Here is a 12,560-nt window from a genome sequence, read left to right on the forward strand (position 1 = left end):
TGTATTAAATATTTCTCTGCTTCTAGCTGAAAAACTCCTCCAGATGACATCACCTGGAAAAGATTTCCTTCATTAGGAGATTAGATGATGTCATCCGGGGGAGCTCTGGAAAAGGAGGTTGACCATGATTACAAACTCCATATGTCAATCAACAAGGTGACATAATCTGAACTGAAGGTTCCTCCAAGTGATGTCATCTGGAGGCATTTTTCAGCTAGATGTAGAGAGATGTGTTGTTACAGGGAAGAAAATGGGAAGTTTAATGGCATTTATGTACATGCACTACACAACCTAGAACCAAAAGAAGCAGGTTCAAAACAAAACATATCCGTATTTAGAGGTTTAACGGGTTAGGATTTCAAAATAAAAGTCGCGACCGCTAAAATAAAATAATAATAAAAATAAACAGCGTTAACTAAAAACTCTGTTGTCGTGTAAAATGGATTTCTCGAGTGTAAAGAAACAGCGTAATAGGCGATATATTTCTAACGTGCTCTCCTAGAAATGCTTCTTATTGACAGCGAAATTTGCAAAATGCAGCAACAGGCTCTCGTCAGCCAGTTAAAAGACTAAAACAGCTATGCTATTATGTCACACGTGACGCTTTGCTATCGGGAAACACTCATTTTGTTGATTAAAGACAGCGATGAGTTCTGTAGCTAAATAAAATTCAGTTACTGGGTCACAACCACACTGACCGGATGTAAGAAAAATAGGCAGCCCCTGATAAGCTGTTTAAGAAACCCCGTATATTTAGACAAGAAGCAGAGATCGCGACGTTACGGCGCCGCCATTTTGTTTCACCGGGAGTAAAGAAACCAACCTGAAAAGCACCGGCGTGAATAATTTCTTTTATTTGGAGCAACATCAACACGGGGGTTTAACATCGTGCACCCAGATTTAAATTTGCATGGTATGTACGCACCGAGGGCAACGTTACAATATGAAAACATAAGGTGCTTTGTTGTTATGTGGGATTTCTGTATACGCTGATGTTGAATGCGTTGCACCACCGGCCAGTGTTAGCAACATAGCAGCTCGTTGTAAGTGCTAACCGGCATTTTAAGAAAGAGGCCCACAGTGGTAAACGGCCAGGTAATGATGTTGTGTGCATGGCTCCTTTGCACCATAGTTAAAGAGGCGAGTTGCTTGAAAAGGTGTAATTCGGAGGTCTGTTTTGTTGACCCGATTCTCACTCAGTTGCATCCCCATACGTCTGGTAGAATCTGGGCCTTGTGATCTGCGTTCAGCTACCGACGCTAACACAACTGAGATCAGCCAACAGAGGCGTGGTGGATGTGAATGAAAACCAGTTAGCTGTAGCAGGAGGTGATGATTTATTTATTTTCCTTTAGTGATTAGATGGCACGAACTGTTCTCTTGTTTTTCAGTCAGTATCGGGTGCTGAAGCTGGGTAGACGCGCCATCCAAATGTTGTTTTCAGTTTCATATTTGAGCATAATGTTAGCAAGCAGGGCAGATAACGTTCCCTTATGTTAAACCATGTCCAGTCTTGAACGATGGCGCCAAACCGAACACATGTTTTTTCTGTTTCATTCTTATTTTGTAACCGACCACCTCCAGGAGAACCCGGTTATAGATCTTGTAGCTTTGCTGTTGCCTCGATTGACACCGTATATACACATCAATTTAATTATTTCTCCAGATTGACTATTGCCACCTTCTGTGTATGTAGCTATTGCTATTATACTGTTATACTATGTGTTTTGTTTACATCTGTACAGATGTCTGGAGACATGGCCACAGAACACGTAAATGGGAACGGGACGGAGGAACCAATGGACACTACAGCAGCCGTGACCCATTCTGAACATTTCCAGGCTCTATTGGAAGCTGGTTTACCTCAGAATGTTGCTGAGAAGCTAGATGAACTTTATGTAGCGGGTAAGTTTCATCTCATCTTGTGTCCTTACATTATTTACTCCAGGAAACTAACAATGATCTTGATGGCCCTGTTTATGTTTCACACTATATTGTGATATATTGTGAGGTCACACAGGTTTTAGTTGAGATTCCTTTATTGACTGTGTTTAGATGCGCCACCTGTCTGCTTTGAGAAATCAGCTGTCTTGGGTAATTGGAGAATGGCTTTTACATGCACTTTAGAAACCTAGTTACTGGAAAACCGCGAATATCCGTGGCAAAAGTAACCTGATTTCACCTCCACCTCCGACTTCTTCTGGAAGCCTGGCACAGATTTTATATTGACGGAAGACGCGAATTTCAGACTTTCCCGGTAATTCACAATGGAAACTGTCTGAATGACGGGAAAGTGATTTATTAAGGCTTATACAAGACACTTTGTGTTAGTTTAATTTTCTGTCTGACTTTAGGCAGACTTTATTTTAAAAAATGAGGCGGCAGTCTTTCACTCAGCTTCATGTTTGCATCTGTAGAATTTTGTTGCACACATGAACAGTCGCAGAAGGCTCTTTAGAAACCTGGTTACACACATGCATGGATGCATTTTCTTTTTTGTTTTGTTTTTTTCGGCTTATCCCTTGAGTTCGGGGTCTCCGCTGCGGATCATTGTCCGCATGTTGATTTTGGCACAGTTTTTACGGCGGATGCCCTTCCTGACGCACCCCTCCCCAATTTCCACCAGGCTTGGACCAGCACTGCACAGCTGGGGATGGGAGTGGGCTGTTAGGGGTTCAGTGTCTTGCCCTAAGACGTATAGCTGGGACCGGGAATCAAACCACTGATCAAACCAGATTTCGGATTTCGAAACATACATCTATTTAAATACACTGAATTATGATGATCCTGTTTATATTTCACACTTTGAGAGATACGTCTATGTTGTAGGGTCACGCAGGTTTGATTTGCCTTCTTTTATTCTTGTTCGTAAATCTCACAAACCCCAAACCAACGAAGACTTGACTGTACCAAATAGTATCTGTCTAACAAGCGTTTCATATGTATCTAAAGCTCAATTTAAATCAATCCTTTTACCATGAACTTCCATTACTATCTCGAAACTGATATTTTGACACTATTGTCCCTCGTTACCATTTACACAGACTGTGTTTTAAGTCAGTTCCACACACATTTTACTGCCACAACTACTAACAAGAGGACAAATATAAGTAAATCTTAAGTAAATGCCCTGTTTACATACTGAGTAACAGAAATGGTTGTAAAGGACAAAACAGGAAAGCTAAAGTACTGAAAGATGGTTGTTTATGGGATTTGTTGACGGACATGCACAGAATTGCATCAGATTTATTCTTTTTATTGCTTAAAAACACCTCTTGAGATTCACTTAGATTTCACTGTTCTGTAGTTCGCTCATATAAGCACAGTACCATTAGATGAATTCCAATCAGATTTTGTTTCAGTTAAATAATTGTGAGAATTCATTTACACATCGATGTTCTTGAATACCTTTGATATGAGTCGCCTGCTTTGTTGCTTTATGTGTGAGGAAGTATATAATCATGCTGTTAGTATAGAAATTATATGGGTAAGACATTGGCTGTAGCTGTGAAGGATTTAAGGAGAGTAGATTGAAGCCAGCTGGTACTGTGGCATATGCAGAAACAATGGAGCAGCTGTGTGGCTCCTGGGGCTCTTTCACAAAGAGCTACAAGGATGTTAAATATCTAAAGCACGGTTACAACAAACATCATTGAAACTGTTGCGGCCAATGGTAAAATGTGTCTTTTTTTTTTTTTTTAATTATTATTTTTTAATTGGCAACTCTGTTAATTGTTTTTGTGATGCTGTGCTTTGGAGAAGCATCAGCTGCATGTGTTGCGTTCTTGAGTGAAGTAGTGGAGTTAAATAGTCAGCACACATAATAAAACCTGGGAATATTTTGGGCTTTGCTCCTTCTGCTGTTTTTGTTTTGTTTTTTTTCAGATCAATTATTGTGCGGTTGCTGTTGTTCAGCTCTCCATTGTTCAGATGCTCAGATAAAATGTAGTAGTTTTTAGATTGCCCTTTTTTTTTAAACACAGATCTGTTTTGTTGTACTTCTCAGGCCTGGTAGCACACAGTGACCTAGACGAAAGGGCCCTTGAAGCGTTAAAAGAATTCAATGAGGAGGGAGCCCTGCAAGTGTTGGTCCAGTTCAAAGAAAGTGATCTGTCACATGTGCAAGTAAGTTTCTCACTCCAAGATCTTTATAAGTGACTTTGTCTGCTCCCTTTATTCCACCTGAAGAAGGTTAATGTCTCAGTTGTAACTCACCTCTTGTCTCTTTCAGAACAAAAGTGCCTTTCTCTGTGGAGTAATGAAGACTTACAGGCAGAGGGAGAAACAAGGGACAAAAGTTTCTGATTCCACTAAAGGACCGGATGAAGCAAAAATCAAGGAACTGTTGGACAGAACCAACTACACACTTGACGTAACGACAGGTCAGCGAAAGTATGGCGGCCCACCACCTGAGTCTGTGTACTCAGGTCCCCAGCCCACAGTTGGAACAGAGGTACATCCTATTTTTAAGAGTAAAAGTAGATTGTTGAGCAGGGATTAAGGTTTAGCGTATTCTATTCTCAGGGAAAAGTAAAACACAGTTGGTCTAACAGCTCATCAAAAGTCAGTCAATGAATTGACAATAGATTTTAATCTCTTATCCCGCCACTCTCAACTCTGCCATGTAATCCAAAAATGACACATCATTGATGTAAGACTTTTTTTTTTCCCTACTAAACATGAGCAAAATAAAGTGTATCGTGACTTTAACGTGGTCTCTCCGAACAGTGTTGCGTTACCCTGAAGAAGTCTGCTACTGTTTGCCACAACAAATGTCATTCACTTTATCAGCTGAACCAATTAACAAATTAGCTTAAGGATTAGTAAGGGTAGTATTCAGGTCTTAAACATCTTTAAGGACTGAATGCAGAAATGCAGTTTCATCAGTGCAATGCTTACATGTGGTACATTGCATTTACCAAACCTTTTGATATTTGGTGTTTGTTTTCTCTCTTTTGTATATTTATACAAACATAAACATATTGCTACTTGAACTGTATAGTCAGTTATCAAAATGGTTGCTAATATTCTTTCACTAGTTTGAAGCACAGAAGGATTACTAGCAAATTCAGCTTTCTTTTTTCTCCATGTCTAAGTACAATAAAATGTACTAAGATATAGTAAGAATTAATTGTAGTGCGTTGTCCCTAATATTTATCATAGTTTTGTACTTTGGCCATAAAATGCTTTGATTGCATTCATGTGCTTTGAACAAGGTCTTAAATGTAACTGAATAAACCTTGGACAAGCCTCTGCCAGAAGCCCCACAATGTTTAATATTGGCTATAAATACAGGACGATTTATTATGGTATTTCTGTCCATTTTCCCTTCGTTATACATGGTGATTATTGAATGTTTGTATCTGTTTAAAATGTATTTATTCTTTGTTCTTGTAGATATTTGTTGGGAAGATTCCCCGTGACTTGTTTGAAGACGAGCTGGTTCCTCTCTTCGAAAAGGCTGGACCTATCTGGGATCTAAGGCTAATGATGGATCCATTGAGTGGACTGAATAGGGGCTATGCCTTCGTCACATTCTGCACTAAAGAAGCGGCCCAGGAGGCGGTCAAGCTGGTGAGACATTCACGCAGTGCCATCCAGCAGAAAATCTCCCGTCTAGGAAACTCAATTTGAACAAGAATGGAATTGGGACAGTAGTACTTGTTCCATTTAAAGGCTGTTTTCTTAAGCAGTTGGAGGCAGTTGAGCTCATTTATTGTCAGCTGTCATCATTGTATATGACATGTTTGTTGCTCTTGTTGGCATGTTGTTTTCACAGTGTAATAATCATGAGATTCGTCCTGGCAAGCACATCGGGGTGTGTATATCTGTAGCCAACAATAGGCTATTTGTTGGCTCCATTCCCAAGAGTAAAACAAAGGAGCAGATTGTTGAAGAGTTTTCTAAAGTCACAGGTACAAACCTCTAACCTGTCTTTTGACGTTTAGTAAACCAGTTTTTCAGCTCCAAAGTGCTTAAACTGAAATGTTGGATCCACTCACAGAGGGCCTCAGTGACGTGATACTCTACCATCAACCTGATGACAAAAAGAAGAACAGAGGCTTCTGCTTCCTAGAGTATGAAGACCACAAAACGGCTGCTCAGGCCCGCCGGCGGTTAATGAGCGGCAAGGTGAAGGTGTGGGGCAATGTGGTGACAGTGGAGTGGGCTGATCCTATTGAAGACCCCGATCCAGAGGTCATGGCCAAGGTTAGCTTCAGAAATATTGTGACAAGATGACTAATAATCTTGGGAAAATCTTCAGAATCAGATTTTATTTGCCAAGTATGTCATGTAAACAAGAAAGTAAACTCTGGTTTCCTGTGGCTTCATTGATACTTGCACATTATAACAATAACAGGAAATATTCATATCGACACACAAGCATGAAGTGTCATCACATGACCTAAAGGTGTATCTACATTTCTGTAGCTTTCACAATCCTCATCCTTAAAGTTAATTTCATGTTCACATAAACACGCAGGAGAAGATGCTGACATGGATTTGTCCATTTTACAGGTCAAGGTTTTATTTGTGAGAAATCTTGCCAATGGTGTCACAGAGGAGATCCTGGAGAAGTGTTTCAGTGAGTTTGGAAAACTGGAGCGAGTTAAGAAGCTTAAAGACTATGCCTTCATTCACTTTGAGGAGAGGGACGGTGCAGTGAAGGTATCAACTCTGATGCAGCTGTTTCAATTTTATTTTTAAAGCTGTATATTGTCTTCAGTAAAATACACTTGCTGAAATGTTAGTCTCTTTATAGATAGATAGATAGATAGATAGATAGATAGATAGATAGATAGATTAATTTAGTTGTATTTTTCCTCAGGCATTGGAAGAGATGAATGGAAAGGAGCTGGAGGGAGAGCCCATTGAAATAGTGTTTGCCAAGCCACCAGATCAAAAGAGGAAGGAGCGTAAAGCCCAGAGACAGGCAGCTAAAACTCAAATGTAAGGAAAAACCTCTTCAGCTCTTTTTTTTTTTTTTTTTCAAAGCGAACTATCAAAAGTTGTTTGCCGTGTAAAGCTGATGATTTCTATGAATTTTTTGATTGTAAACAAATCCCATGTTTAAAAAGTAATATGCTAACAGTAAATTGCATAAACTCTCTGTGAATCCAGGACCTGGTTAGGCTCAGCCACACATGCTCGTAACCGTGCTCCATTATTGGAATCAAAATCATTGTAATTTTTGACTTAAGTTAAAAAAGTAAAGAAAAAAGAAAGCAAGTTAAAAAAAAAAAACTGGAATTGTTCTTTGCTTTGGGCTTTTTCTTATTTGCTGCTTCTTATGCTCTCATCAGGTATGATGACTATTACTACTACCCTCCCCCTCCCCACATGCCTCCTCCTGTCAGAGGTCGGGGCAGGGGAGGCAACCGGGGCGGCTACTCCTATCCTCCTGATTACTACGGTTACGAGGACTACTATGACTACTATGGCTATGACTATCACAATTATCGTGGCGGCTACGACGACCCCTACTACGGGTACGAGGACTTCCAGGCCCCAGGTCGAGGGCGGGGGGGAAGCAGGGGAGCCCGGGGCGGGACCTCTCCAGCCAGAGGACGCAGCGGGGCTGGCGCACCCAGGGGGAGGGCCAACTTCTCCCAGCGTGGCGGGCCTGGACCAGGCCGTGGCGGGCGGGGCACAAGAGGAGGCGTGCAGCTGAGAGGGCGAGGAGGGGTACGTGGTGCACGGGGTGGCCGCGGTGGAAATGTAGGAGGAAAGCGCAAAGCTGATGGGTACAACCAGCCAGATTCCAAGCGTCGCCAGACCAATAATCAGAACTGGGGCTCTCAACCCATTGCTCAGCAACCGCTCCAAGGTGGTGATCATTCTGGTAACTATTCCGGTTACAAATCTGACAACCAGGAATTTTATCAGGATTCTTTTGGGCAACAGTGGAAGTAAACACGTAGGGCTTTGATAACAAATTCCGTGTTTTCTTTTCTTTTTTTTTTTTTTTCCTTTGGTATTTTTATTTTATATTTTTGATCTTTATTTAGAGACTTTGGTCTGATTGGCCCTCAATCCCGTACGGTTGCCTGCATTTTTTTTCCTCAAAATTGGTGACATCTGGCAAGATATCTTTTTTGTACATATTTTAATAATCCGCTTGGACTCAAACAGTAGTCACACTCCCACCTGTTTCTGGCGAACTGGTTTTCATTTTTTCCCCCTTTTGTTTTTCTTTCTTTTTTTTTTTTTTTTTTAAGATGGTCGATTTCCATAACAAAGTTTGAAAAAAAAAATTTTTAGATGCAAATATGTGCTTGAGCTGTCTATTTGGCTATAGCTTTATGTATGTTTTTAGAAATTCTGGTTTCCATGTTTTAAGTAGCTAACAGCATCAACGCATATGTCTCCTAAACATGTATTTAAAACAAATGAAAATACAATTTGTATTGTCACAAAGTAATGCGTGTCTTGTTATGATAAAGAGGAAAAAAAGGACCATCCTAGTCCTACTTTTTGGCTTTACATTTTGGCTTGTATTCTTTGCTGTTTGTCTGCTTTAATAAACATACACGCACACGTGTACAAAACTTCAAATTGTGTTGCAAATTCATGTTTCGGCAAATTTTCTCTTCAAATTGCCTTCAAAATTTAAGGCTCGTTGTGGAAGAAAATGGATTAAAGGTTTGCCAATGTTGGCCACATGTTACAGTGTCACCTTGCATGCCATCAAATTCAAATCACCTATTTCTATAGTCAGCATTTCTCAAGTGCTCTGTATGTGTGGTGACATACTTCATCCTTATGAGTTTCTTTCATGTCCAAAAACATAAATGTTTCACAATTTGGTGTCCCAAATTCACTGTTCGTGCAGCATAAGGAGTAAACCCAACTCCCTTTTAAAGTCTATCAAACAGGTCGTGTTTGTTTTTTTTGGGGGGTGGGGGGGTTAAAGCTTGATTAACTTTCAAAGTAAAGCTTTTTCTTGTCCCAGAAGGATCTACTTAGCTGTTGCAGGCCTGGATACTAATCTTGCATGTTTATCCAGAGTTTTGATGGCGTGCTGTTGTGGGAGATAACTGCCGTGCATGACTTGCTTGTAATGTTTCTGTCCACTTTGCTGCATATTATGGATGAGAATGGCTGCTCTTTAACCCCCCCCCCCCCCCCCCACATCCTGTTTTTATTTTTTTTCTCTCTGCCAGTCAACCACGGTTCACCTGCTGCACCTCAAACAGTTTTCAGTTGTAGGCTCCGAACCAGGCCAGTTATTTGCTTTTTCGTCCACTCTTAAGGCATCGACGTGCATGTTGCGTCGGAGAGCGTGCTAGTCTGTGTGAATGCATTGTCTCTTACTGTTTGCAGAATCATGTGTTACACAGTTCTCCCTCTGCATTTATACCGTGTGTGTAGCTGTAATGTGATGCCGTTTCCATTCTCTAATTGCTTCCTTTTGTTACCTGACTAGCAGGGAAAAGGGGTCGAGGCCGGTCCTGACGTGTTGGTTTGAAGACGCACCAGTGTTTGGCGCTGCAGGCTGCGAGTGGATGAAATGGTAAGGTCAACTGATTCAGTGGTCCAATGGTGCTCTACTGAAACTGCCATGTTCCGAGATAATCACAACGGCAAAACTGAAGACTTTAAAGTTAACCAGACTTGGCACTTGTGACCTGAGATTAAAGTCATGATGGACATTGCTCTGAAAATTCTTTGCACTTTTTTCCTTTTAGATTTGAAGTGGTTTAGTGGAACCTGATGCAAGTTTTTTTGTGTCCTTGAGTTTTTTAACTGCATCTTCATGATGGACTAGACATGGTGATCTGTGATTATCAGAGATGGTGTTGAGGTGAAATCACCCAGCGTTAAAGTTGGGCATTTTCTTGAAAGATTGCTGTTTAAGAACTGTAGCCAACAAGGGTTTAACTACCTCGGTTTGGAGGACTTGCCTGCCCTGTTCCACATGCTGGGTTTGCACTGCAGGAACTTGAACTGATCCGGTGATATGAAAGGTGGTTAGCTGAAAGCTGTTCAATTGAATGTTCTCTTCTCGTGTTTAGTTGCTGTTTACACACATTTTCACACCATACTTGTGGTGCTAATACTTGAGAAGAGACAGCTCCTACATTTCCATTTACATTTAGTCATTTATCAGACGCTTTTATCCAAAGCCACTTACAAGTGAGATACAAGGCAGCAAAAATCTAAGTCAAGGAGAAAACATCAAAGCAAAGTCCTATCATCAAAGTGTTCACAGTTCACGAGATACAAGTGCAAGAGAGCAGAAAGGTTTTTTTTTTTTTTTTTTTGTTTGTTTTTTAAAGATTTAAGTGCATAGGAAGATGCGGAAGAGTTCAGTTTTCAGCAGTTTTTTGAATATTGGGAGAGAATCAGCTGAGCGTGCAGCGTTTGGTAGCTCGTTCCACCATCGTGGGATCATTGCGCTGAACAGTTTTGCTTGGTAGCTACTATGTTTAACCAGTCACATGTGATGGTCCCACAAGCACCTTTGACCTGCACGTTCTTGGAACTTGTTTTAGTACTAGCTGACGCATGCTAAAACGTATGTCCCAGAACTTGTATCCATGGCTGGACAGGCAGATCTAGAAAACCAGGGGGTAAAGTTCCGTTCCTGCTGTAGAAATCCACTTAATTTGGCTTGAAAGTAACAGAGACTGGTTGCAGCCCCATCCTCCACATCAGAGATGCGAGCGACAACACAACACTAGGAATTCTGTTGTCTTTGCAAATGAATGGAGTGATAATGTAGTCGGGCAGAAACTGCAGTTATCGTCTTCCATGATGAGGAAAACTGTCCTTTATGTTTGTCATAGCCCTTGTTGTAAGGTTGTTTCTGCTGTACGCAAACATTTTTCCGACCACTGACATTTGACTAAGCTACCTTTTCTTGGTCTGCAAGAAAATGAATCGATCTCTGAAAGGTTTAGGAATCCAAGCCCAGATGGCATTGAAAAGCTTTTAATTGCAGTTGCATGATATAACATTTTGCATCATGTCATATATGTATGTGACAGCCTTCTGTAAATGGTGTTGTTCGTGTCTTTTCAGCATCTGTGTACACATTATACTCAATATCAAAATGTTAAGAATTTAAAGGAGCAAATCCATCCTAACAACCTGACAGTGATGGGGGTAAAAATGATTTAATGAAGAGCATAGATTTCAGTGAGGCTGCCTGGGTGCATTTCCCACAGATGACTTAAAATTTTGTGACCAGCTTTTGGTGTTTACATTATGTAATGTAAATTAAAATTATTAAGTTCTTCATAAATGTCAAATACACAAAACAAAGGTCGAAACAAAACTTAAAATTATATGTCAGGTTCTTTTCTGTATTTGAAATAGACACTAAATCAATGAAAGGACCAAACCCTGTCAATGTGTTTGACTCCATAGAATCTGTTAGAGTAAACGTTTCATATTTTTGTCCCTCATCACTTCCATTGTAATGAATGGATTCATTCAGTGCTACTATGAACTGGCTGCAATATTCATTTGGGCACCTGACTGTTGTTTTAAGACACACTTGGAAAAACTGTGAACCCAACAACGAATTGCCTAAAACAGCTGGTCAATGTCGTTTTAAACCAGAATGAAAAAAAGTGTTGGGTTATTGCTAGTTGGAGTGAAGCTGTGTCACTGTTGTTTTTACTACTTGGACAACAGTTGAGCCAAATTGTCCAAAGGAATAAGATCTGTGAGGCTGCAATTCACATTGGGATACAGTCAGCTTTGCTTCTGGTGTTTTATTGCAATTGGTAAACAAATAGAATTGCAAAGATTTGATCTTTTAAAATGATGTCTAATATATTTCTAGTATTTACATATTGTTTCCCTCAAAGTCACAGCCTTTTGCTGTTCTCTAATCTAGTTGCACAGATTAATTTCTACACTTATATCGTCTAATGATTCCATAAATTGTTAGAATTTTAATAATAGGACATTTTTAAAAGATGGTCAAAGGCATTTTATGAATTTATGGCAGCAATTTATTCATTTAGAAACAAAATTTTTTGTGAAACTTTCTGAGGCTGGATTTCTCCTTTAAACTCATACATCATTAAGGCGTAGTAGGCTTTTTGACGTTTTGTTAAAAACACCATAAACCCATCGTCTTGAATCTGATTCATGGAGCTTTGTTATTGTCTTTTTTTTTTTTAAATGCAGTTTGTGTAAAGATCCAAGTGACAGTTTTTATTACTAATACTGACTGTTGCATCACCAATGTTGTGTGTGTGTGTTGCGTTTTTTTTTTGTTTTTTTTTGCTAACAGGTGTTTGCATTATTGCAAATGAATTGTTTTATACTGTACAGTGACGTGAATTAAAGCTATTTTTCTAATAAAGTTAGTGACTCTGATCTGGGCTTGTGTTTTTATTGTATTTCAATTGTATTGTCACTTTAATATGTAGTATTTGGGTCATGGAATCAGCCGGTTTCCATTTTATATTACAATAGTGCTACATTATTATGCATGTTTGAGATCACAACTACTAGTCTAATAATGTCTACTAGTGCAAATTTTAAGTTTTTAATTAAAATGCTAAAGCTAGGAAATATAATAAATGAGTGAGACTAGTACA

General features: G+C 39.8%; 1 protein-coding gene across 3 annotated transcripts; it reads left to right on the forward strand.

Moving 5' to 3' along the window:
* Window positions 1-767: 767 nt before the first annotated feature.
* Window positions 768-12,336, forward strand: syncrip (synaptotagmin binding, cytoplasmic RNA interacting protein). 3 transcript variants are annotated; one of them, XM_067482784.1, is made up of 11 exons: window positions 768-913; window positions 1,746-1,905; window positions 4,007-4,125; window positions 4,232-4,453; window positions 5,398-5,574; window positions 5,780-5,915; window positions 6,005-6,210; window positions 6,520-6,669; window positions 6,830-6,951; window positions 7,305-7,843; window positions 9,428-12,336. In XM_067482784.1, exons 1-11 carry the CDS (start codon window positions 911-913, stop codon window positions 9,454-9,456), a joined length of 1,863 nt encoding a protein of 620 aa, XP_067338885.1. In that variant the 5' UTR covers window positions 768-910; the 3' UTR covers window positions 9,457-12,336. The 3 variants fall into 3 exon arrangements, with proteins under 3 accessions (XP_067338885.1, XP_067338886.1, XP_067338884.1); XM_067482785.1 differs by having other exon boundaries at window positions 9,431-12,336; XM_067482783.1 differs by lacking the exon at window positions 9,428-12,336 and having other exon boundaries at window positions 7,305-8,556.
* Window positions 12,337-12,560: the final 224 nt, after the last annotated feature.

Source organism: Channa argus, chromosome 17, assembly GCF_033026475.1.
Source record: "Channa argus isolate prfri chromosome 17, Channa argus male v1.0, whole genome shotgun sequence".
In the NCBI taxonomy this organism is placed as follows: domain Eukaryota; kingdom Metazoa; phylum Chordata; class Actinopteri; order Anabantiformes; family Channidae; genus Channa; species Channa argus.

What these genes read in the sequence shown, in the direction of transcription:
- syncrip (XM_067482783.1), top strand. An exon ending in AGCCCACAGTTGGAACAGAG is followed by an intron (nt 4,454 to 5,397) that starts GTACATCCTATT and finishes TTGTTCTTGTAG; the next exon opens with ATATTTGTTGGGAAGATTCC. An exon ending in ATCCAGAGGTCATGGCCAAG is followed by an intron (nt 6,211 to 6,519) that starts GTTAGCTTCAGA and finishes TCCATTTTACAG; the next exon opens with GTCAAGGTTTTATTTGTGAG.